The sequence below is a fragment of the Pangasianodon hypophthalmus genome, chromosome 2 (genome assembly GCF_027358585.1).
Source record: "Pangasianodon hypophthalmus isolate fPanHyp1 chromosome 2, fPanHyp1.pri, whole genome shotgun sequence".
Taxonomy (NCBI): Eukaryota; Metazoa; Chordata; class Actinopteri; order Siluriformes; family Pangasiidae; genus Pangasianodon; species Pangasianodon hypophthalmus.
In genome coordinates this window covers 27,794,073-27,821,909 of record NC_069711.1, presented here as the reverse complement: position 1 = coordinate 27,821,909, position 27,837 = coordinate 27,794,073, and the positions used below count along the sequence as shown (strand labels likewise).

Here is a 27,837-nt window from a genome sequence, read left to right as displayed (position 1 = left end):
CAGATTTTGTTCACTTGTGACCCCAACATTGAATGCTTAAGCTCTGCCCACTTAGCACAATCATGTCATTTATCCCTGAAAAGCTTGTTTCTTGATATGTCAATTTATGTGCCATTATGATATATATGCATATTTCCTTTATAATACATATAAACCCCACAAACTAGAATGGAAACACATTAAACCACAATATATTTCTACATTCAGAACCAAAAATCTCTGTTTCAAGATGAGATTTCCTGTCCAGAACATGAGATGTTTATTCCAATCCCTAATTAGAAGGATATTACAGAAAAATTTCCCAAAATGTTGATTATTGTTGAGTTTATGTTGATTTCCATATTAAAAACGGCATAAAATAAAATAAAATAGTATAACAGTGCATGATATTTTTCTTAATTAAACAAGAAAGAACATTTCTGTAAAAGACTCTTAAGCAGTAGGTAAATACTTTAATATGAAGGATTATTCATGTAAACAGAGCTGTCTGGTATAATTGGGCTAACAGGGCTAAGCTCTTCCACTCTGAAGGAAAAAATACGTAAAATAATGTTCAATTTTTTGACATCTATATAATCTAACTTGCTGTTAACAAGTTTTAATTTTGTGTTAAAAATTTATAACTTTGTGTAACCGTGAAAAGTACAAATAAACAGAACGGTATATAGTAGAGGCTGGGGCTGATTTCTTTCTAGCCCAGACTGTAGCTGTAGTTGAGAAGGCATGAACTGAAACATTGGGTGTAATAAATATGAATGAGATGCATTACTTTCTCAATCACATCTTTTTAAAATGTCTTTGGAGAAACTAGTTGTAAATAGACTAAGCCAACATTGTTCAATCAAAGTAGAAATTACACAAAGGGACAAATTGCAGAACCATGTTTTATATGGCTTGAACAAAAGAGCTGGCTAATGGCAAGCGGAGCGTTTCTGTTTACCACGCTTGCTATTCGGATGTATTTGAAACACTTGACTTAATAAATAGCAATCACGAATGGTGCATATACTGTAAGTCTTTCAATGAATATGTTCCTATGCTTCAACATTCAGCTCTAGGTTTCCTTATATTAATGCAGAGCTGATCGATAGGTGTAGGTAGTAGAATTTTTTTTAGCCGTCCCAGTCAATATTGTGAGCAGCTGTCACTGAATGTAAACAAGGTTGTTATGAATTATTATTAATTATAACAGTGCAGTCCTGACACTCAGCTATGTTCTGAGTCACATGCTTTTTAACACAGAGAGGCGACACAGTGAAAATATAAACAGCTTTATGAATAAAATTAAATACAGTAATGATGTTGGTAAGCTAGTCACAATGAACAATGTCTGACTGATATTCTCATTAAAAAGCATTCATTTAAAGAAGGTGTCATTAATGATTAAATGAGTAATTTATGGTATTATGCTTCCATAGTTCATCAGTGTCGTTAAAGACACAAGATAAATCTTTCCATCTCCTAAAAAGTGCATCATGCAGTTCCATAATAGAAGACATATTCAAAGTATGACATTTTGACTTGAAATATGAAAGGGTATTAATGGCCAAAAATTCTTTCAAGCAATATTTAAGTAAAAGCTCCATCATTTGGGAAGCTGTCTATCATCCACCATCTGCATTCAGACACTTACATTTGTGCAACACATTTATTCCAATGTTTATAAACTCCGTAATTTGGCACATTCAGTTTTGGCCAGAAGTAGTTCTTAACGTACTGAAACTGAAACATTAACATAACATAGGTACAAGATTGTTCAGTCAAAAGTATCACGAAAATCCGAAGGATTATTGCTTCAGCTTTCAAACACAAAACCATAACAATGCCATTACAAGGTTAGAAGATATTTTTTTAAAAATATGTGAAAAACAAACACAATTTTATGCTCTAGACTCATAGCCAATAAAGCAGCCCATCACGGTGAGTAAATACATCACACATTAATGTGCCCTGTTACACATCAAACAGAGAAACACAATCCTTAACAAAACATCATACGAGTTAAGGCTTATTCTTAAATTTGAGATCATATGTTTTTGGTTATGAATAGATATTGAACATGCAATAGAATAAACATGAGCCTGAGGCAATTTGTTGGATACTGAAATGTCAGAAGTGAATTCATTTCTTGGAAGTGATCTGTTGATGTTACATAATAACCTGTGTTATTGTGCAATAGATGGAGAACGTCGGACTGGACGTAAAGAGCGACGGCTAAATCAGGCATACAAGGAGTCACTGACTTCTTGGATTTCTTACCATAAATTGAGGAATAGAGACCATCAAGAACATTTGAATATTTATGCTGTGAAACGTCATAAACATAATATTAAACATTGGATAAGAATAGTGAATAATTTAAAAGCCGTGGACTATGAGGCTAATAATGTTTCTTATGTTTATGAATAATGTGTTGGATATGTGTCTTTTTTCATGCTCTTTGTGAAAAATAAACATGCCAGATTGTGTTAAGCAATATTAGGTCAAAGTTATATTCATATATAAATTGTTCCATGTATAACATTATTGTCCAGTTTACAAAGGAGGTAAATGAAGTACTGAAAGCGAGTTGTGTTCATTTCAGACTTAACCCCGTGAATCTCTCCGAGTTCATCTTTCGCAGTTTGGGAGGCAGATGTCCGTCCATTCGTCCTCCAATTCCGACCCCAACTCCTCCAATCCCTCCAGCCAGTCGCTGCAGCTTCGGTGGCAGGTCCGTCACTGATTGGCTTATAGGGTCAACTCCGCCCCCTATCAGACCTAGCTTGGAAGGCAGCTTGTCCTCTACCGGGCTGAGCAGTGAGCTGATTGGTGGCAGCCTGTCCTCGGCTACACCGGGGGCCGAGCTGATTCGCTGAAGCTTGACAGGCAGCTCGCCCAGGTTGTACGTGATCTCAGAACTCATGCGCATCAACTTGCGTGGCATGCCGTCCCTTCCTGTAAGCTTCTGCAACTTAGCTGGAAGCTTGGTGCTGGCCAACGGGGCGGCCATGTTAATCGAGCCGGTCTCTGTATCGCTGTGAAGGGCTTCCAGACCGTCCACGGTGCTGCTGCCTTCGGTCAGGCCTCCTGTGCTGTGGCAGAGTGAGGGGGCGGTGAGTGGCGAGGACAGCAGCAAGCTTTCCTCCTGCTCTTTGACGCTGTGTGGAGGCGTAGGCACCTCAAACGTACCATGGAACTGCGAGTAGTCCACCTTGAAGAAGCCCTCCTCGAGAGAGATGACTGGGAAAAAGCGGTGACCCCAGAGGACCTCGTCCTCTGTGTATGATGTCCTTGCCTGGCAGGTCATGCCTGACACAAACCAACAAACATGCATATAAACAAAAGTAATGGAGTGACACAGCATTGAGCCCCAGTAAAGACAAGTTTAGACTTTTAATTAAAAGTTTGCCAGCGTGTAATTATAAATGTCAAAACTTCTCAAGTACAAATATTCTCCTCGTAATTTAGGTGATTTATTTCCTAAACCACAGCTTGCACGTATAAAATGAACAAATAAACTGCACAACACACTTAGTACTGTTTGTCTCTGCTCTTCTACGCCTGTATACCATAATGATTTATAAACCTACTATCAGCAGTGGCTAATGACCAAAGATTTTGGTGGGGCAGGTGACATTAATAACGATATGGCTTAAAAAATAAATAAGTTGCTTCTCTATCACACTTGACTTATGCTACGGGCTAATGTTGTTCCTCTTTTGGCTGCTCCTGATAGGGGTCACCACCGCGGATCATTGGTCCGCATATTTGATTTGGCACAGTTTTTACGCTGGATGCCCTTCCTGATGCAACCTTCCCCAATTTTTATCCGGGGTTGGGTCCGGCAATAAGAGCATACTGCTGCATGCAACCCCACTGGCCGGGGGTTGACTCCCTAGCCGGGAATTGAACCTGGGCCACAGCAGCGAGTGCGCTGTGGCCTAATCCACTAGTCCTCTAGGGACCCTTATGCTATAGGCTAATATCTAGTGAATTGTTAGAGAGACCACATAATAGATGGTTGGGGTTGACAACATACAGTCATCCAGGATGTAGTCTAGCATCTTGTTTTAAGCGGTTTCATGAACCAGGGTTGCCAGTTTGCAGCAAAATTTCTAGCCCAACTAAATCTCAAAACCCGCACAAAAGACCTTAAAATATCCAGAAAAGTTCAGGCATTGGAAAAGGGAGACACATTTTTCCTCTATTTCTCACCCTTTCAGTGGGAAACAAGGTCACTGTGGTCTTCGTGCATTTCTGATGTATGAAAATGATCCGCTCCATAACTCCCCTTTCCCTCACCCAATCTTTGCAATATACTGTATCTTACAATAGAAATGGTTCTGTACATAGCAGACACACTGTCTGAACTTACACTTTGCCTTTGTTTGAATGTAATTCTATTCTATTCTGTATTTGTTCTAAAAAAAGATCTTTGCAGCAACAGAGTATTTTTAAACTAGCTCAATTTGGTGTAGAAACTGTAACCCTGGTAAGCCTGTAATTAACTGTCGTGTCTGCTGCTCTTCCTCCATTGAAAACGTTCATAGAGAGTAAGCATGCGGCAGTGTATTTCCTGGCCCAACGGGACTCTATTAGTGCTATTTGAACGTCCCATTTTTGACCACTAGGTTTAAAGATAACTATATCATAATAAATAACACAACATCTAAAAATGTGACCAAATCAATTGAACATTGGCTTAAATCTGTCAAACAGCACAATTAAAAATTATTGGTCACTCAAAATAGGCAATTAGTATTTCAACACGATTTAAAATCTATGAAGTTTTGAATGAGGATTTTATTAAGATTAACATTTGCTGAACGGCTTATATACACTCACCGTCCACTTTATTAGGAACAGCTGTTCACCTGCACATTCATGCAGTTATCTAATCAGCCAATCATGTGGCAGCAGTACAATGCAAAAAAAAAGAAAAAAAAAAACATGCAGATACAGGTCAAGCGCTTCAAGTAATGTCCACATCAAACATCATAATGAAGAAAAAGTGTGATCTCTGTGACTTTGATCGTGGCATAGTTATTGGTACCAGATGGGCTTGTTTCAGTATTTCCTAAACTGCTGATCTCCTGGGATTTTCACACACAACTCTAGAGAGTCTCTAGCGTTTACACAGAATGGTGCAAAAACGGAAAACACTGAGCGACAGTTCTGTAGGTGGAAATGCCTTGTTGATAAGAGAGAGCAGAGGAAAATGGCCAGATTGGTTCAAGCTGCTAGGAAGGATATAGTACCTCAATTAAGCACTCTTTACAACCGTGGTGAGCTTCTTCAACTGTCCAGTTTCGGTGAGCCTGTGCCCGTGATAGCCTCAGATTCTTGTTCTGGGCTGACAGGAGTGCAACTCGATGTGGTCTTCTGCTGTTGTAGCCCATCCACCTCAAGGTTCGATGTTTTGTGCATGCTGAGATGCTTTTCTGCTCACCACGGTTGTAAAGAGTGATTATTTGAGTTACACCGAGTCCTTCCTGGGAGCTTGAACCAATCTGGCCATCTGCCTGTGACCTCTCTTATCAATAAGGCATTTCCACCCACAGAACTGTTGCTCACTCAATGTTTTTTGTTTTTCACACCATTCTGAGTAAACTCTCGACATTGTTGTGTGTGAAATTCCAGGAGATCAGCAGTATCTGAAATACTCGAACCAGCTCATCTAGCACCAACAACCACGCCACAGTTAAAGTCACAGACATCACTCTATGTGAACATTATCTATAGCTCTTGAGCTGTATCTGCATGATTTTATGCATTGCACTGCTGCCACATAATTGGCTGATTAGATAACTGCATGAATATGCAGGTGAACAGCTGTTCCTAATAAAGTGAATGGTGAGTGTATTTAGTAGAGCTCTGTCCCACCTGCCCCCAAGGAAATGCCAACATTGCGCACTATCCTGTGTCACTCAGAGGAGGATGGATTTCCTTTTGAATCTGGTTCCTCTCAAGGTTTTCTCAAGGATGTCTCAGGGACTTTTTCCTTGCCACTAATTGCCTCTGACTTACTCATTAGAGCTATAAATCTTCTGAATTGAATTGAACTGCATAGAACATTTGTCAGTAATAATCTTCAGTATAGTATCATTCTTTGTTACTAAGAACAAATTGTACTCTTATTATACAAACAGAAGCGCACACACACACACACATACACACACAGAGACACAGACACACAAACACATATATATGCATGCACATGGGAGTAACATTTACTGTTGAGCAACACCCACGGGAACGTCTGTTCACAGTCCATTTGGTTGCATGAAAACAAGAGCTTTGTCAGAGGGAAATTCGTTAGATCTGTGGATCAGCCACACTGCGTCACCTTAATTAAAGCACATAAAGCAAAGACTATTAAAAGATTCTTCATAGAAATCCAGAAACAGAACATTCTGTACTTAATCAAACATGATGCAAAAATTAATCAAAAAAACATAAAGGTGTTTGTTGTCTGATAGTAAATAACACTGAGAATGGGCAGAAGAGGTGTATAGTTATGCAAAAGGTATTTCTTTTCACCAAAATACCATTAATGTAACTCTATATTCAGAGCTGTGGTCTGGTCCCTTCATCAACATTTGCATGTTCTTGTGGTCAGACAGCCGATGGAGGATCTACAGAGAGTACATGAAGGTTCTCAGCCATCCAGACAGAGTCAGTGTTAGGACAAATCTAATGGGAGGGTATTAGGAGTCCCACAGGGGAGTAAGGACTGCTGTTTAATAAATGACTCAGTGAAGTAAAACTGCACTGACAAATGAGTTTTCTAGACAACCAACACACAAACTACAAATACGCACACCCTCTCGCTCTGCCTCTCCTTCTGCTATATTAATGGTGCATGTTGTAGTGCGGCAAAGTAACAGAACGTCATGCTGTGTGATATTGATAAGTTTTCAGCCCCTATCACAGTCCTCACCACCCAAACACCTACAGGCCTATAGTCTCAAGCAGATGCCCAGAGAACCTTTCTGACAAACTTTCTAAAAAAAAAAAAAAAAAAAACCACAAAAAACTACATTATCTGCTCAATCAGAATAATACAAATATGCCTTAACAGCCCTATTCCACTCCATATGAAATCCAAAGGAAGCCTAAAAGATCAACAGAACATAATGGCATATATGTAATTTTTACACAATGTAAAAATAGTCACCAGATCTCAACCTACTTGAACACCTATGGGAAAGACCACCATCATCAAAACACTAATTGAGGGAAAATCTTTTGGAAGAATGGTGTTCATCCCTTCAGTGCAGTTCCAGAGATTTGTAGAATCTGTGCCAAGGCTCATTGAAGCTATTCTGGCAGCTCATGATGACCCAACACCTTACTAACACACTTTATGTTGATTTGACCTTTATATATATATATATATATATGTTTATATAAGTAAACAAATATGGCATCATGGCAAATAACATGAAACTAGATGCCTGCTCTTAATACACTGATACAGATCTGCTGTGAGCATTTGTAGATGTAGTATCAGCCTGCATCATGTGATCTGAGATTTGAGAAGATTTTACAAAAAGCACAAAAATGAATAAGTCAGAGGGGTAACCTTTATACATGAAGCCCAAAACAGAGGAAGAAAGAACAACCAGATTTTCTGTTAATATACCTATCCATCTTCAGTAGAATGGGAGAATTTACTCAGTGTTCACCATCAACACCACACAATCAGACATGGAAATACTTCTTGTAATGAGACGACATCCAGATCACTTTGAACGTACAATAGTAGTAAGTGAGAGCACCTGGATGTGTGTTAAGGTTTGGGTGCATCTGAAGGGTTCTCTGATCATGTGGCAGAGTTACAAGCAGTGAGCAGAAAGGGGTTTTGGATTGTTTGGGGATCACTGAATGGGGCTCTGAGCTGCTTTAAGTGGCACTTAAAGCCATTTGGGGAGCAAGTCTGTCTGCAGCTGCTCCTGCCACACTGGAAAGCAAGCTCAGGTTGGAAACGACAGAGGATCCTGCTGTCTTCTGCAGAGAACACACATCTTCGGGTTACATAAACTAGCTCAGACCATGATCTAACCATCAGACACACACGCACCCATTACCCAGTCTAGCCGATACACTGTCTGTCTCTCACCCACACCGGGTGAGAAAGTTTACTGTCCGTGCTTGCCCATTGTAAAACCCCCATTTCTGAGTCAAGAAGAGTGTGAAATATTATTATTCATCTCATGAAATATTAAACAGGCTTTCTGATGTTCACCGAAACAGTGCGACCGTGTGTGTGTGCGTGTGTGTGTGTATGTGCGTGCGTGCATGGCAAGTGAGGTTCCAGACTTATTTTCCTCTAACGGTGCTTACATAATCACCCCATATTCACCCATTACAATGAAATTTCATTACAGCGATTGTTTGAGAAGCGGTTGCGCATATTACATCGTGTTCAGATTAAAAACAAACAAACCAAAACATCATATCACTACACTTCTCCAGATGACAGTTACGAGGGCAATTTATATTTCCAACAGAGATAATGTGTTTCTATGGTGACCGTCATTAAGCGCTCCGTTCGCTTAGCGCAGAGGTGCTCTTGCTGACCTGTTTCTGTCATCTTTTTCTCGCTATGCTTCACCATCACTCGCTTTTTTCTCGCTTGCATTGTTTTGCTGTTGTGCTCATGCCACTCTTTTGCTCCCTCTCTGATCCCTCTGCAGGTGGGTAGGCTCTCTTTGGGTACTTTATGCCTCTTTTTAAAAAGCTAGATCTACCTATAATCATTACCGCAATTATGATCATCATTATGTGTATTGCTCTCTCATTTTATGGGCCATTCAGTGTCCATTCGTCTATACAGCTCTGCTATAGTCTGTTTCTCTTCCTCTATCTGTCCGTGTGTGTGTGTGTGTGTGTGTGTGTGTGTGTGTGTGTGTGTGTGTGTGTGTGTGTGTGTGTGTGCTGACTTACAAGGCACAATGCTTAGCTATCGGCTGTAATCGACCATCCAGCTGAACTCAGTTTTCCCAACACACGCACTGACACAGGGGGCGAGACTTCAGTGGTTTGGAGCCAGACATAGCCATGTTTCTCCAATTTACCACAGTCTCGAGGGAGTGTAGCACAAAGCCATTCGATTATCATTTATCATTAATTGTGCAACGCATCGTAACCTAAACGCCAATAAACATCCCTCTGTTGAATTCACGAGTAGTAACACAGAAGGACAGAGACTTCAACACATACTATGTACTGTACTTAGTCTAAACTTCCTCTCCAATATGCTAATATAAGTCTCTGCATGATCTGTGCCATGTGCTCCTCTGAGTCAGGCAGTTTTCAAAATATTGGCTGTAATATAATAGGCATCAGCTCTGGAGGAGCCACAGAGGAGTTTCTTGCAGTTTTGGAGAATGCACTGAAGTATGAGAGTGTCTCAGACTGGAGGCTGAAGGCAGGCATGAGTCCCAGTTTGTAGCCAATAAAATAAAGAAATTTTCCAGCAATTTTCAACCTAATTGATATCCACTATATCTGTAGCCTATGAGCAGCATGGACAAGAATTTCAATACATTTCCCTGAAAGAATGGAAAGTTGCTGACTGACTTAGAGTTAAAAAATTCTGGGGTATTCCTTTAATTCTTCCTGCGTTTATATATCGGTGACATGAAGCTCTCACAGTGGCATCTGTTGAGTATAGCTAGGGGGTTCGTGATTATGTTATTTGGATACAGTTGTATAAATCACTTCCCACCATTAGCAATGCGAAAATACACTTGTACAATACATAAAATCATGCATATAGAGGTCAAGAGCTTTAGGTGATGTTCAGATCAAGCAGTAGAATGGGGAAAAATGTGATCTGACTGACTTTGATAGTGGCATGGCTGTTGGTGCCAGATGAGCTGGTCTGAGAAGCTGCTGATTTCCTGGGATTTTCACACACAACAGTCTCTAGAGTTTACACAGAATGGTGTGAAAAACAAAAACATCCAGTGAGCAGCAGCTGATCACACTTTACAACTCAAATAACCACTTTACAACTGTGGTGAGCAGAAAAGCTGAACAAGACCTGATAGGATGACAGGAGTGGAACCCGATGTGGTCTTCTGCTGTCGTAGCCCAGCCTCAAGGTTCGATGTGTTGTGCATTCTGAGATGTTTTTCTGTCCACCATGATTGTAAAGAGTGGTTATTTGAGTTACCGTATCCTTCTTGTCAGCTCAAACCAGTATGGCCATTCTCCTCTGACCTCAACAACAAGTCGTATCTGCCCTCAGAACTGCCACTGCATTTTGTGTAAACTCTAGAGACTGTTGTGTGTGGAATATCCTAAGAGATCAGCCATTTCTAAAATACCCAAACCAGCCTCTCAGGCACCTACAACTGTGCCAAGGTCACTGAGATGATGATTTTTTCTCCATTTTGATGTTTGATATGAACATTAAATGAAGCTCTTGACCTGCGTTTGCACAATTTTATGTATTGTGTTGCTGACACATGATTGGTGGACTGGATAATTGCATGAGTGTTCAGGTGTTCCTAATAAAGTGGCTGGCGACTGTATTCTTTTAGTTACTTGCAGTGTTCTTTTTGCTATTTGCAGGTTTGACTGGTCACGTCAGCTGAATGGATTTAATCCAAACCTTAAAAACTCAAAAACAAGTCGGTCTGTGAATAATCAACAGAACTAATGTGTCATGTTGGTGGAAGGTTCAGGAATAAAAAAATGTATGGCTCCAAAAAATAGCCAAAATATTATTATACACATTTAAAAAATGAGACTAATATTTGAAAAGCTTTATTTAGCTTAATAAAAATAAATCTGTACTGTGTCTGTGGCTTTAAAACATTTTGAGAAACCATGATTTAGAATATGCTTATTTAAATGATATCACAATGCTAGAATCGGGTTCTCGATTCTGATTGGGCAGAAGGTGTTGATTAATTTTCTATAACAGCAGCTCTGACAATAGTGCCGGCTGCAAGGCGAAGTACTGATTATATTTAATCCAGTTGTTCTAATACGTTATTAGTAACAACTAATTCAACTTTTATGGTGGACACTACACATAAAGCCTAACAATAAAGAGATTTAAAAAAAAAAAAGGTTACTTAGTGAACAGAAATATACAGTGGATATAAAAAGTCTACACACCCCTGTTAAAATCGCAGGTTTTTGTGATGTAAAAAATGAAACCAAGATAAATCTGGTTTGTGAAATCTGAATGTGAAATTACGACTTATAAAAATTAAGTGAAAATCAATCAGAAACATTTTACAGAAAAATAGGAAAAATAAAAAACTTACAATAACCTGGTTGCATAAGTGTGCACACCCTTTTATAATTGGGGATGTGGCTGTGTTCAGAATGAACCAATCACATTCAATCTCATATTCAGAAGTAATTATTATACAGCTGTCATCAATGAAATTATTCTCAACCCCAAATAAAGATCAGCTGTTTCTGTAGGGTTTTCTTCACATCTTCTTGGTTTCATCTGACTTCTGAAGCCATGCTCTGCAAACAGCTTACAAAGCCTGTACGGGGTCTCATTGTTGAAAGGTATCGATTAGGAGAGAGGTACAGAAAATTTCATAAACATTAGATGGACCATGGAACACCATGAAGGCCATCGTTAACAAGTGGAGAAAATGGAGCACCACAGTGACATTACCAAGAGCAGGAGGTCCCTCCAAAATTTACAAAAGGACAAGAAAAAACTTAACAGGGAGGCTGCCAATAGACCATAGCAACATTAAAGGAGCTGCAGGAATATCTGACAAGTACTGATTACTCTCTGCATGTGACAACAATCTCATATTCTTCACATGTCTGGGCTATGGGGTAAGATGGCTAGATGGAAGCCCTTTCTCACAAAAAACATCCAAGCCCAACTAAATCACCACAAACCATGTGGCAAAATGTGTTATTGTCTGATGAGACCAATTCCAAAAGGTATAATAATTTCATAATACCAAAAGGTATGTTTGGTGCAAAAAAAAAGCACATCAACAAAAGAACACCATACCCATGGTGAAGCATGGTGGTGGCAGCATCATGTTTTTTTTGCAAGAAAGAGTGAAAAAATATTGCCAATTAAGATGTGCCACACTGATAGACTCTTAGCCAAAAAGTCTGAGTGCTGTAATATAATCAAAAGGAGCTTCAACTGTATTAGTTTACGGGTGTGCACACTTAGCAACCAAGTTATTGTAAGTTTCTTATTTTTCCTATTTTTCCCTAAAATGTTTCTGACTGTTTTTCACTTAATTTTTATAAGTTGTAATTTCACACTGAGGGTGGAAAAAGTTCTGACATAATTTATCTTGGTTTCATTTTTTTACATCACAAAAACCTGCCATTTTAACAGGGGTGTGTAGACTTTTTATATCCACTGTATGTTGTTGTCAGGTTGCTATGGTAAAGATTTCTGTAAGGAGAATATTGGTCAGTCAGATGTCTAGCTGTTCCTTTATGTTTTCCAGCGAGATACATCTTATTAACTTAGAGAAGGAAAGAGGAAACTGGAGACTGGTGAGGGAACGACTGTTTATAGCTGCTATAATGTAAGTGATGGGAGGAACTAATTCATTTCGTGGACATTAAATGTAACTATACATATACGTCTTATAAGAATAAATAATTGTTTAAAATGTAAAATAATAAAAATGTGTGACTGCTGGCAAATTTGTGTGGAATATTATAAATCACTCAAGGACATGTTGTTATGGGACATGTTGTTATGGATATGTTTTAGTCATATATATATATATATATATATATATATATATATATATATATATATATATATATATATATATATATATAAAATATTTGTCGTAATCAATGTCATATTTGTGTTGTTGTTATTTAACTTTCCAAATACAAATCTATACCATGACAGTGAAAAGTGTGATACTGAGCTGTACAATCATTAAAACTTAATTTTTGTTAAACTGTACCATCTCTAGTTTATGAGTTTATGTAATACACACGTAGGAAAAAAACACAGATCAGTGTTCCTCTCACATACTTCTCTGTACCTCAAACAGGCTGTGCGACTTTACTGTACTGAGCCCACTTAAGGAGGAGGAGATTTAGTTGCTATGGAAACTGATTCACAATGGGGAGAACAGAGTGCTGACTAACTGTACATAATTCTGTTTTTACCCACAAATCCGCTCACTTTCTGTGGGTGGAATATTCAGACTGCTCACTGCTGTACATGCACCGTTCATGTGGAAGACCTGTCAGTGTAACACTCCTGTACACTGTGTGGAGACTGAGTGAAACATTGAGACTGTGTGAGTGTGTGTGTTTGTTGGTGTGTAGGTGTTTATTGCTCTTGGTATGGCTGAGCATGCTTTGTATATATATACTTTTCTTGCTGCGCTACGTGCCTGGTGTATTTTCATGACTTGATGCATTTGAAGCCTGAGGCACTAAAGGTGTAGGTGAACTTACCTATGATTGACAGGTTTGCTGATCTTACACCGTGTTAGACCACTGAGATGCAGCGTGCTAAATAAAGATTCCCTTTATGTTTCACACATCTTACGTAACGAGGCTGTTGCTCTCTCCCTTTTGCTTTCTCCTTCTTTTTTTAGTGTTCTGCTCGACACTAACAACATTCTCAACTCCTTTACAGCATGAACAAATCAGTCTAGTACTTCAGCGATTAGCCACCTACACCCACTGACTCAAACAGTGTACACCCACTCAAAACTCCCCAACAAATAAAACACTGTTGTCTTTTTTTAACAATAGTGCAGAGGACAAAAATAACCCTGTGGCTAACTCTGCAACATCTACATCTACATTCTCTCTGCAGAATCCCTGAAGACACATGTTTGAGAAGCTTTGGAAGACTCAGCTTTACCAACAGTGCTTGGTAGAGTGTGTGTGTGTGTATGTGGATGCTCATGTCCATCTGGCTTGTTCTTCGCTATACCATTACCTAGTAATAACCCTTGTTATGATTGGATGTCTTATTCGGCACTCTATTGCAAGTTAGCCTTCATCTCTTATAAGTATGTATCATTCGTGTATAGACTAACACCTTTATGTCCACACTTTGTAGCAATTCTGACTACTTGCGCCAAAGGAACTGCTTGGTTGTACTTAATTTTTCTGGCTTTTATTGTGCACGTTTCTGACCGGTAGCTGAAAAGCATGTTAAGTGACAAAGAGACAGATGACCATTCATTTTCTGTGTATGTGCATGACACGGAGCAACAGTAGCAAGTGACAAAGTGACAAAAAGACATACATTTGAACTGAGATTTTCTTAATTGCATGCAAATTAGGTATGATACAGTGAAGCGACAAATCCAAACGCTTGACTCCTTAGACCAATCCTATAGCATGTGTGCTTCGACATTTCTTCAGTTCCTCCACTCACAACTTTACTACCTACCTGCAGTTAGTTCCATTTTACTGGAAGAAAAACTTAACCATAACCATGGTTTCAATTTATACCATCATATAAAATTACGAAGAAAAATAAAGCCTGGAAGGAAGTAGCAGAGATCATTTGTGCTTCTGGTCAGTGTATGCAGCTTATACATTCAGCTTGCTTTGCTAATCTGTCAATGCTAGTATGAAGCCTAGCATGTAAATAAAACCAATTTTCACACTGATTGGGAAATTTATGTTTAACTAATTAGCTAGTTCTATATAGCTACTACAATTTCTCATCAAAAAACAAAAACCAAAACAAAACACTGGACAAGTGTAAGTGACAACAGTATTGGTCCCTACATGACCACAAAAGTCAAACCCCAAGCAAAATGGGGTTTCTGTAAAATGTTCAGATAAACCAGATCAAAGCAGCTAGTAGTCATAGGTGTGTTTTTCATGTGTATTGTGGAGTGAGTCTTACCTGTGGTCTCCACAATGCCTTCCAGGATCACCACAATCTCAAACTGCTCAGTCTGCATAGACCGCAGAGAAAGGTCATAGAACGGGCTCTTTGAGTCTATCACATGGCAGATAGTGAGAGGCGACACAAGAAAGAGCTGATCGGCTCCTGTACTGAAGCCAACATCCAACTCCAGCTGGTCCAGAGGCAGGAATTCACCCTCAGGAGTCTGTCGAGACTACAGACAGAGACAGTCTTACTACACTATTCATTTCGAAAATAGCATTTCAAAAGGTACAAAGCACTACTGAGGAGGTTCACCAGACGTCATCACTGATGCATGGCTAAAATGACGGCTTACTGTTTCATCTATGCTCCATTCAAAACATATTCTTAATAATGCAATAAAATCCACATCCAATTATGATTCTGGAGCGAGAAGGAGAAAAAGACAGAGTGACAACTGGAGACATAAACCAACAGAGTAATAGGGTGGATGAGAGGATCTCTGATGATTTTATGATGGATCACAATAACTTGACCATACTGCTTGGCTGATAATTGAGTTTCACACCAATTCATCACACCAATTTATTTCCATACTATTTACTCTAATGCAGTGTTTCTCAATCCTGGTCCTGCACGTCTTGGTGTGCTCTAACACCCAGTTTAACTCAGTTCTGGCATTTTAGTTACCTGATGCACTGAATGTAAACTGTATCTTCAAATAACACAACAAAATCTCCAGTGTTGTATATTAACTTCTAGCATTAATTTATGTTTTCAAATTGTACAATATCTATAACTATGTTTAAGTATAGACACATGTAAAAAATAACAAAACTAAACAAAACTAATCTAAAGAATTTGGGCAGCGTTATAAATGCTCTAACAAATGCCCATTATGCTATCTAAGATAATGTTCCATGCATATAGAAGTCGTGAAAATTTCATGATTCATTAGAAGTTTATCTTTCTTCATAAGAAAGATTCAGACCAATTAAAACAACAACCAGCTTCAAATTAAATCTGCATAAACAATCAACTGGATGCCAGCCTCTTATTCACTTATCTTGTTTCAGTTATTTAATTTGTAAATTTCTCATTTTGTCCCTGGAATTAGACAAGAATTGATCTCTGTTTTTCCACAGGCACGTTAAATGCACTGCTTTGCTGTTACAGTGTCTTGGTCCAACTTCTGAGCAAACTCAGAAAAAAAGGCTAAAGATTGTGATACTTAGGCTATCATGTATCATGAAAATGACTTCCAGCATCATTATTATGTACTCTGGCAGTTAAAAAAGAATTGCTCAAATGCTTTGTTACTATGACTACTTGTTTTCATTTATTAATTCATGTTCAATAACTGCTTTCATCCTGGACAGGGTCTTCGTGGATCCAGAACCTATCCTGGGATGTCAGGCCATTGCAGTGCACCATGCACACACTCATTCATAGCTAGGCACAATTTACAATAGCCAATTCACCTACTGGTGTGTTTTTTGGAGGTGGGAGGAAGCCAGAGAACCAAGAGGAAACCCATAAGGAAATGAGGAGAACATGGAAGAGTCAGCAGAGACTGTACCCCTAGCTTAGGTGTGAACCAGGGACCCTGGGTCTGGAAGGCAACAATGCTACCTGCTGTGCCACCATGCTGCCAACATGGCTAATACATAACACAACCTGCATGCCAAACTAAAAAGATGCACTTTCTTAAGATACATGGCTTGACCTATATTCATAAAGATTTTTAAATGATCAAAAAACTGCTTCCCTTGCACTCTGCACTGTTGTCCGCAGACTATCCACAGATGTAGTTTCTCCACAGATTTGCCACTGTAATCCCACAAATTCTCAATAGAATTCAAGTCAGGTGACTGTCTCAATAGCTTTGCTGGACAAGCTGAAAAGCACCCTGCATTGTCTTATTGGCATATCCGGTCACTAGACATTGAATTACTTTGGACAGTTGGGATCAGGGAGTCGAATATAAGCATAACTGTATACTTTTGTAAAAAAACTGACATCATTTTTTCTGTGATGCATCCCCAGACCCTAATCCCACCTCCACAATGCTTAACAGTTACCTGCATGCATGTCTCCTTAAACTTCTATCCTAGCATTCTTCTCACATAGACTCGTCCATCACTTCTATGGAGAAGAAAGCAGACTCATCTCTAAAGCTCACCTTCTCCCATTCGTCCAATGACCAGTCTTTATGTTCTCTGGCTGAATCTTTTCATGGCAATGTGTGTTCAGCTGTAAGCTTTGGTTTCCATTTTGACTTGTGAGCAGACTATCTTCTTTGGGTGGTAGATGTTGAGATCTGCATGTCTCATGTCCCATGGCTCATCTCTGCTTTAATCTGAGGAGCAGTTTTACACCTATCAGACTTGCTCTCGGACCAAAATGCTGTCCTGTCTTATAGTTGTCTTCCTTTTTCTCCCAGGATTTTTTTTGGCCTTCACTGATCCACTCTCTCTATGTTTCTTCAGGATGTCACTCACATGCCTCTGACTGCAGCCAGCTCTATTTGTGAACAGCCTTCTTCTGCCAACACAACAATTTCCCCATGATTTTCTCAGCTAATTCTTGCTTTTTGACCCACTATGTCACTTCTGCTTAGCACCAAATCACAAATCAGTCATCATTTATTTAAACCTAACAGCTTGTACTTTCAGACCTCAGGTTGGACTCTATACTGAGCACACATGCACGTAGTGATCGTGACATAATCGTTTTATGGCTTTTGAGCATAGATTATGTCATTCCTATGCAACCTATACAAAGATCCTGGCAACCACACTAATAACCACCATATCTATGAACGCACTCATAGATAAAGTAACCTCATTTATTACGGTTTTAAGTGAACAGAAGAAGTAGGATTTCTCTTCCTTTACTGTGCCTCATCTTGCCCTCTGGATCACCCTGATTCATCACGATACTTCTTCTGCTTGGAGCTTCTGTACTTGTGAATCACTCTCTGCTGCTCTACATGGTCCCACATGGATACCCTGAAGATTCCACTTTAAATCTCACCCTGTCTTCAGAGTATAATCTTCTGAATACTGTAGATTTGTACCTATGAACTGCTGCTGTAATCATAAAGACTATGATGCTCACACTGAACATCTTTTCTATACACTTAGTACTGTTTGACTGTATAGAATACGACTGTGGAAGAGTAATGACTTATAATCGCACTATCCGCTGACACCCAGAAGAGGATGGGTTCCCTTTTGAGCCTGGTTCCTGTCAAGGCTTCTTCTTCATGTTATCTCAGGGAGTTTTTCCTTGCACCTCAGGGTTGCATCAGGGATCTTAAATATAAATCTGCAAAGCTGTGTTGGGACTGTGTGCATTGTTAGTGAATCGAATGAATCTATTTAAACATGCCGAAAACAGCTGGCAGAATAAAGGGATAAATGGCAGAATAAGTGACCAAATAGCTGAATTGCTGTTATATACTGTATGTGCATCTGTTCCTGCGCGTAAAGTAGCATCGAGATATAACTCTGGTGTTTATGAATATAGGTCTCACATGTTCATCAGGTAAACTTAAAGTGGTAGAGAAGTGCTCTAAAAGTAAACATGCTCACTTTGAGAAGTTTGCACCGGATTTGCGCGGACACCATGTGGCTGTTCCTCAGGTTGCCCACCCGGAACATGAGCGTGAGCTTGCCGTCGCGCATCGAGATGGCCGCGTGCTCGCTGAACATGAGCGTCTCGGCGCGCTTCTTCGGCTGCGACATCTTGATGAACATGCAGCCGATGAGGAAGGCGTCGACGATGGAGCCCAGGATGGACTGGAAGAGGAAGAGGATGATGCCCTCGGGGCACTTGTCCGTGATGTAGCGGTAGCCGTAGCCGATGGTGGCCTCGGTCTCGATGAAGAAGAGGAAGGCGGACGGAAAGTTGTGCACGTTGGCCACGCACGGCGTGTACTTGTCATCGCGCGCGCGCTCCAGGTCACCGCGCACGAAGGCGATCAGCCACCACATGGAGGCCATGAAGAGCCACGCTACCGTGTACGTGAGCACGAAGATGAACAGGTTCCAGCGCCACTTGAGGTCCACCAGCGTGGTGAAGAGGTCCGACAGGTAGCGGCTCGTCTCGCCGCCCAGGTTGCCGTGCTGCACGTTGCAGCGGCCGTTCTTGTCCACGAAGCGCTGGCGCTTCTTCTTCTTCTCCTGCTTAAAAGCGCCGCCGCTCGAGGACGTCGTCGCTACCTGGAAATCGTCCCCGAATTTCTTCCGCAACGCTGACATGGTGCTGCCGATGAAGTTAGCGCAGATCCGGCTGAGCGTTGTCGCGTCTCTCCCTGCGCACAGTCTCCGATCTCGGGTTTCTTCAGAGCTCTCCCGCAGACGCCTCCCTTTCCCGCATGTCTAACGCCGACACTAAAAAAAAGTTGCGAATGAAGGAGATTTTTGAGTGAAGTGTGGGTGTTGGAAGTGATGGGAGTCCGAGCGCCTCAGCTCTCTGCGCCACAGGACTTTCCCTCCGCGGTGTCATGGGACGGGCTGATGCGTTTCACATCTGCTTTTGACTTTCAGCTCGAAATCTCCAAAACCCAGTTAGATAACAGCTTGAAAAAAACAAACCCACACGCACGAAGAAACTGCGCCCTCGGATCAGTTACGCGCTGCAGGCGCATCAGTATCCAGAAAAGACACCCGAATCTGAACGCTCAGAAACGCCCGCTCCAACTTTCCCGTGCCACCGTGAGAGCACCGGCGCGATCCACTTCCACTTCCACCTCCTCTGATCCACCGCGTTCTCCCTACTGTCAAGTAGAGCGAAGTGTGACTGGAGAAAGAATCGGTTCTTTTTTTAATGACTCTTGTAAAGCGAGTCTAGAGAATCGATTCCTAAGCACGATTCCCGAACGAGTCACAAGTTGTGCTTGACATGTGGTTTTACATGTAGGTATGCATTATTTATTAACAGTTGAAATTAACTTTGAAATGCATGGCCAACATTTTCTGGACCCTGGAAATGGAGTCTCTGATCCCCATCTCTTTAAAATGCAGAATGTTTTTTCCTGGCACTATCCAGAGGCCCTGGGATTCACTTACCCTCTGTGACTCTCTTGCTTCCCTGAGCTACTGTAATGACACAAATCGATTTTCTTTGTTAGCCATTAAAACCATATGGTGACCATAAAAGGAAAAGTGACAGTGTGAATCCATGACTACTAGTTACTATAAAGGTGGAAATGTTAGCCTGTAACACTTGTGGGCATCTCTCTGAGCAGTGAATCAGACGAATCAAAACTCGCCTACATTGAATCATTTAAGCGGGTTTGTTCAAAAGAACCGAATCCGCCAAGTGAGTCGTGATGCCCGCTGTTAAACACTTAACGGATCCTGCGCATTGCGCGCCTCCTGTTCTCCAACTCCCTCCCTGCGCAGATTCAGCACATGAAAGAAACTTCTGGGAACGGAAAGATGGAGGGAGGAAGGAGGTGTATGTTCTCTGTGATGTTATTCTTCCCTATTTTAACTTAGTTAAAATGTTTATTATTATTATTAACAACATTTAAAATGCATTTTTGCAGTGTAACTCATCTCAGACTTTGGCACAAATTTAGTGGCAAGAGAGTTTCAGCTCAATATCAAAATTACTACTACTACTACTATTATTATTATTATTATTATTATTAGTAGTAGTAGTAGTAGTAGTAGTAGTAGTATTACTAGAAGTAAATTACTACTACTGCTACTATTCTTCTTCTTCTTCTTCTTCTTATTATTATTAATAGTAGTAATTTTGATATTCAGCTGAAAGTCTCTGCCACTTAATTTGTGCCAAATAGTCTGAGATGAGTTACATTGCAAAAATGCATTTCTAATAATTGGAATGACACGAACATTCATTACAGGGAACGCATCAATTTTTATCACACTGTTCGTAGTTGATGGAAATATGCAAGATTCAGTCATTAAGCACCAAAATAACATAAAATGCGCCTGATATAGATGTAGATGATGTAATTGTCCCATTTGTGTCAGAATGAATGGAATAAAGCAGAGCTGAGTACATTCATCAATTTGCAAATGCCATTTGTGACGCAGTGTCTAATGACGTTTGCTTATATTTCCTGTATTTGCTCTGTGTGTGTTCACCTCTGAATCTGCCTCTTCGTTGTGAGAGCGCAAAAAGATAAGCACAACCATTAGTGTGTTATTTTAGAGGCATTTAAATGGCCTGTGTTCTATAAGGGGCTGATCGTGCAGCGCTGTAGGTGTGGGTGCTATCCACTGTGATGAACTGTTCTGGACTGCGCTTAGATATCACCATTGTCTTTCATCACACATCATCCACCACTGCTGTCTCTCCCACCCACTCGCAAGCTCCTCACTGGCCCAGCCATTCTTTCATACTATCACTGACCTTGTACGTCAAACCAAACCACACTCTTCGCAGTTCTTTGATATAAGCCAAAAGCAGCTATTCAATTACAAGACAGCCTTCTACTTCTTAAGTAAGGTGCTCTAGTTACAGGCCATCAGTGAAAATGTCTTTTGAGGCAGTTGTCAGAAACACAAGTAGCAGAGCAGAAATACAATGGCAACAGTTGCACCATTTACAAAAGGTATGTGCACACTCATATATGCTTTTTGAATATTCCATTCCAGATTTAGTCCCATATTGCTGTTATATTAACCTCCACTCTTCTGGGAAGGCTTTCTACTAGATTTTGGAGTGTGGCTGTGGGGATCTGCCCATTCAGTCACCAGAACATTAGTGAGGTCAGGCACTGATGTGAGGCGAAAAGGCCTGGTGCGCAGTCAGCTTTCCAATTCATCCCAAAGATGTTCATTGGGGTTGAGGTCAGGGTTCTGTGCAGGACACTCTAGTTCCTCTACACCAACCTTTTCAAATCATGTCTTCCAGGACCTCGTTTTGTTCATAGAGGCATTGTCATTCCAGTGTTGGGAAATGTTAATGCTACAACATACAAAGACAAAACTATACAATTGTATAACATACAAAACTATTCAATTGTGTGGTTCCAACTTTGTGGCAACAGTTTGGGAAAGAACCACATATGGGTGTGATTGGCAGATGTCCACAAACTTTTGGCCTTATAGTTTTCATTTGAAAACACACTTCTGTTCACACTAAAAATCTTTTATACCATCTAAAATGCGTCTTGTTGAAAATGTTACCTGGTGCTGTTTTTAGCATTTTAGTACTGATGTGCGGATGGGGAAAAACAGGATATTTGAAAACGCAGATGTCTATCCTGTGATATGGCCTTGAAGATCCAGCTCCTGGATTAATTGTTTTGGATGTGTTGGAGCTATATATGCTTGTTCTAAACATTTTCCTATCATCTCAGTGTGCACTTCAGCGAGCGTGAAAAACATTGTGGACACGGCCAAAACGTGGCAGCAGCTATGTATATAGTATTTACTGTATGCAGAATGTTTTTATTCAATGTATACAACACTCGAATACGAAGTGTTAAATAGTTATTCACAGGTAACTAATAGGTTTCCCTTTCTGCTCTGGGCCATCTCTACATACTGTACATATGTTGAGCAAAATCTGCAATAACTTGATACAGTGGCTGAGAAAATGTTTAGAGCGTAAGGGTGAACAAGTAGAGCATATGTTGTAAATAATAAATACAAAATTAAATATATGGAGTTTTATTCTCATTGGTTCCTGACTTTCAGACACTCTGTAAATGAACTTGGCTTTTGTAGTCAGGGAGAAAAAACTAATAATGCGTTAATAACACACCTAACTTCCAACATATTTGTTTGCACTAGTATGACTGATTAAGACAAATGTAGGTTACATGTGTTTAAAAACCCAAATTGACAATCATTTTAGGGTGCAGGTTTTATTCCTGCTTGGATAATTTTCACCTAAACCAAGGAAATTGCTTCATTCTTTTGCATGTGATGGTAATGTGTGGATCAGAAGTGCCATATCATCAAATGATGTCAGCGTGACAAAAGGAATTTATCCTTCTGGAGGCAAAAAAAGAAGGAAACTGAGGTCAAGACACATCATAAGGGAGGTAATTTTATTTTAAGGTGTAGTGTACAGCTTTGGCCCCTTCTTTAGAGGTATCTACTTCAATAATGAAAGACAGGCGAGGGTCAAGGAGTTTTAGAATGAGTGCAGTGGTAAATGCTCACTTGAGGACAGAGAAGTCCTGGGTGGGTCACAATAGGTTGTTCTATTCATATAAAGGTGAAGTGAGTTGTGCAGCTAAAGAATGTTTCTGATGAAATGTCAATATAAATGGATGAACCCTAAAAAACTGTGACGGGCCTCAATGCTTGGGGGGGTTGGCCATTCTGTGACTGTGATGTACCATAAAAATGTGACTTGGGCCATGTAAAATTCATACTTTTTAGTTTTAACAAATAATTTATTAGCTATTAAGCTTCAGCAGGACCTTTTTTACCATGCTAGATGTGTTCCTCTATGGAACTGGAATAAAACAAAAAGTACACCATGACAAATCTGCCTATCATGTCTTTGAGGATGTGACAAATGCCTGGAACAGGCAGGGGCACTGACCAGGCCATATGGCATTATTAAATATTCATAATGTCCCAAACTAGTGCTAAATGCAGTTTTCCACTCATCACCATCTTAGATTTTGATCAGGTTGTAGGCTCTATGAAAGTCTAAATTTGTTAAGATGGCTGATTTTTGTTGTTCTAGGGTGAAAGTCACAAGGTGTAGTGGACAGCAGTATTTCATGGTGATCTGACTGAGACATTGATGGTCAAACCAAAGGCCTCCCTTTTTCTCTGAACAAATAAGAACCCAGCAGATGTTGCTGATGAAGAGAGCCTTGGTTCAGGGCTTCAGAAATTATTTAGGAGTAAGAAATTAGTATTTAGTAGTCTCAGATACAATTTGTGCATTTGTATAAGGAAATGAGCTGTAAGTGTTACTGAGCATCTTGCAGAACCAGCCACAGTTCTTCAGGAGAAGTTGACTGTCACACTTGCTTCTTATTTTTGCATTATGTTATTTTGTAATAAAAATCTATAACAAAGTTTGTACTTTGTAAAAAAAATAGGGTGCGTAAGACTCTTGCATCGTACTACACACACACACACTCACACACACACACACACACACACACACATATATATATATATATATATATATATATATATATATATATGTACACCCTATTTTTTTAGTACAAACTTTGTTATAGATTTCCAAACATTAGGTTTAATTAAATTAGCTAATTAAACATTAGCTCAAAATTAAATGTTACAGAAAAATGAGAAGCAAGTGAGACAGTCAAAGTCTCCGAAGAACTGTGGCTGGTTCTGCAAGATGCTCAGTAACACTTACCAGCTAGTTTCCTTATAAAAACTGCACACATTGTACCTGAGACTACTATTTTTTTTTTAAAGCGAAGGATCGTCACACCAAATATTGACTTTGTTTCATTTATTACCATTTACCGCTCTTTATAGTATTTTTTTAAAATGTAGAAACAATTAGTTTCATTATTTTTGAAGGCATCTTTGCTCTACAGCATTTCTTTGCATGTCCCTAAGACATTTGTACAGTACTGTATATATATGTGAACTACAGGCCTCTGTAAGCATATTAAATGTTTATGTTCATGACAGCACAATCAGTAAAAGACTGAACAAGTATGGCTTTCATGGGAGAGTGGCTAGGAAAAAGCCCCTGATGACTCCCTTGCCAACTGGTTTTCCATCCGCAGCTTGAACATGGATAAGGGTTTTCAAAGGTTGTATGAGGTTCTCCAGATGGTGAGCTGTGTTCAGGTCTATGAAGTTTCTGTGTGCTCCAGTAATGATGAGTGCTGAAAGGGAGCCAATGTTGTGTCTGAATAGTGGACTACAACAGATTATTAGTGATTATGAAGATTAGTGAAATCAGGGCTAAAATTACATCCGCCCCTATCTGCAAGGATGTATCTCCACCTACCTTTAACACTGCCACTCTGAGCCAATTTACACCCATTCCCTGAGAGATTTTAATGGAGCTCGTGCAGCATTTAAAATGCTTTTCTAGCTGTTATGGGTGGCAGCCCTGCTAATTTTATGAAGAATGTATTAGGAACTGACAATCCTTACAGTATATACAGGCTATTGTTAATGAGTTTTTAATGTTATGTTCCAAAAAACCTTACCTTAATCAAACTTTATGTCATAAAGGCTCAAACTATAGAGCCTTTGATATAATTGACGGTGGTATTTTGATTAATAGGCTTAGTCAGTGGGTTGGTATTTTGGGAACTGCTCTTAAGTGTTTTTTTAAATCTTATTTAACTAATAAGAAATTCTTGTTTTTTTTTTTGTTGGGGATAAGGTGACCTCTCTTGCTGCCCGTTCTTGGGCCCATTTTATTTTCACTCTACAGTATATGCTTCTCTTGGGTATTTAATTCAACATTTTAATGTCTCAGTTCAGTTTTATACTGATGTACTTGTCGGTAAAATGTAACAGTTTCAGTAGGTTGGTCAATCTAACTAAATGTTTTTAGCCATTAAGGACTAGATGTCTTATAACTTAATTAGTTTACATAAAAATAAAAATAAAACAGCAGCCCTTGGAATTGGCCCTGATAGTATTTGAGGGCATTTCAGGTAGCCCTTGGTCTCTTGGCACCTATTGTTAAATCCTTTGCCTGAAATTTATCAATTATTTTAAAAAATCCTCTTTATGATGCATACCTAGTTCAATCCTAGTTTTTACTTATAAGAAATATTGCTAAAATTAGACATGCATTGTCCTTTCAGGATATGGAGAAAATTATCCATGTATTTGTGTCATCACTTCCAGATTACTGCAATTCTTTGTTTACTTGCCTTATTCAAGGAGTTCTGGCTCATATCCAGTTAGTCTAGAATGCAGCAGGTCATCTTCTTAAGAAAACCAAAAACAGGAATTTTAAATGGCTGGTCTTTGCATACCAGGCCTTACATGGAGAAATTTCTAATCAAGACAAACAGTGTAACAAGACAAGCAGTAAAATCTTGTGAGATTCTTAAAAAAAAATATAGTGAGCATTGTAACAAGAATCCTTGGCACTTGGTTGGATCTCTATCATACTTACAGTCAGGAGACGAGTGTGAGGACCGAGCGCAGCTGCTGCAGGGCCAGACTGTTGGAGTTTCTAACATGACCGTGATCTGTTATTGATCTGCAGTGTTGCTCGCTAACAATATGGCCTGGCCCTGAGCTGTGACTGCTTGATGCAAGTCCCTAAATCTCATTGCACCCATACTTGCAATGAGGTCTTTTTTCACGACAGGCAGACAGAGGGTAGCAAATGCAATTTTATTAAAAGAACCCATGGAAAAGGGCTGGCAATTGGCAAACACACATAAACGATTCATAAAATAAACCTAATGCTAATTTACAATGAATGTACAACTGGTATTTTATGATTCTGATAAGAAATGAATCCCCGGGCTTATAAAATTTCAATTAAAAAAATTCTAATAAATAGTATCTGCATACAAATATAGTCATAATGTATCTACAAAAGTCTTATTCAGTTTTGTTTCATCCATAAGCCCCATGATAACCTACTTTACTGGCATTGACACTTCTTGGACCTCATGTTGAGAGACAACAACAACAGACTCCAGATGGAAATGTCACATTTAAAATCAGCACTAAACCTTTTGTACACGAACTAATGAACCAAAAGAACAGTCCAAGAATCAACTAAGGAATTGTTAGTCAAAATAGATTGATATATCCTTAAATTAAAGGCAACATTCTGCACTTTAACTTTGTAGTCATTGCTTCATTGCAAAAGCAGTATGTAGTTGTACATGTGAACTATGCTGCTGAATACTAAAATGAAGGCTTTCTCTTGAATCTGTTGCACTCAGTGTGGAATCATATCACTAGCCTCTCACTTCCTGTTGGGCTGTGTCAATATCAATCATTTGTTTACCCAGCAAAAATCCCAGACCAGAAGGGGACTGTAGTGTCATCCTCAGATGTCAACCCTCCTGACTGTCTGATACACCACTTGGCTTTGTTTTCTATTTTTCTAAAGCACAATAAGCAAATACAGCTCACGAGGCTTCTTCTTGCTTCATATGAATTTCTCAGTACAACATAACATTATATAAATGTTAAAGCAGATCACTAAATACAAATATTTCATGCTTTCTGCTTGCATGCGACCCAAAAGCTACATCTCTAGTTAATGTTATTAGCAGAATATCAGCCAATTTAAGAAATGACCTGAATGCTAGAATACAGAAAATACATTCTGTCAAGATTTCCCTATAGTCATCGTTTTCAGTGTTCATATACACTGCTATTCTCGGTGGCAGATATGTATGACAGTAAATATTACCCACAATGCATGTCAAACATACGTCAGTTATTTCAACTAAAAAATAACTGCAACAAGCAGGACATTGGCTAACAAAGTAGCATTAAAATAACTGTATATTGAAGTAACACGTGAGGTGAAAGAAGTAGAGTTAAATTATCCATGTGCTAATTAACCTGTGAGGTAGCTAATTATTAGGCTAATCTATACTCTGATGCACTATTGTTTGAATTTTCTTGATGGTTCCTACTTGTTAGAATGAATTCTTGGAAAAAATGTTCTATTAAGCACTGAATAGAAATTGACTGCAGACGTTTGCATCTCTTATGGTTTTATGGAAGAGGAAACTGTCCTGCTATTTTTTGACGTATCTATAAATAAAAATAACTCCAAGAAGTTAAAAATTAAATTATCATTTCAATTTTTTATTGCATTAACTTATAACGCTATTTGACCATTTTACATTTATGAAATATTATACACTAACTAAATAACTGTCAAACACAACACACTAAATGTCATGTATTTATAAATAAATGAGTTTGATTCATTCTGTCCTAAGGGTATGCAATTTTTTGCACTTGTAGAAGGTGAAATTTATTTCCTTTAATGTGATAAATCTCTAGATGGCAGAGGACTTTAAAATAACTTGGCTTTAAATACCATTACATATGCTACTTCAT

At 39.3% G+C, this 27,837-nt stretch overlaps 1 protein-coding gene across 1 annotated transcript; it reads right to left on the bottom strand.

The window, feature by feature from the left end:
* Positions 1-14: 14 nt before the first annotated feature.
* kcnj3b (potassium inwardly rectifying channel subfamily J member 3b) lies at positions 15-19,636 on the bottom strand. Its single transcript, XM_026933054.3, has 3 exons — positions 18,427-19,636; positions 14,846-15,062; positions 15-3,291 (listed from the first exon to the last, which is right to left on the bottom strand). Exons 1-3 carry the CDS (start codon positions 19,093-19,095, stop codon positions 2,576-2,578), a joined length of 1,602 nt encoding a protein of 533 aa, XP_026788855.1. The 5' UTR covers positions 19,096-19,636; the 3' UTR covers positions 15-2,575.
* Positions 19,637-27,837: the final 8,201 nt, after the last annotated feature.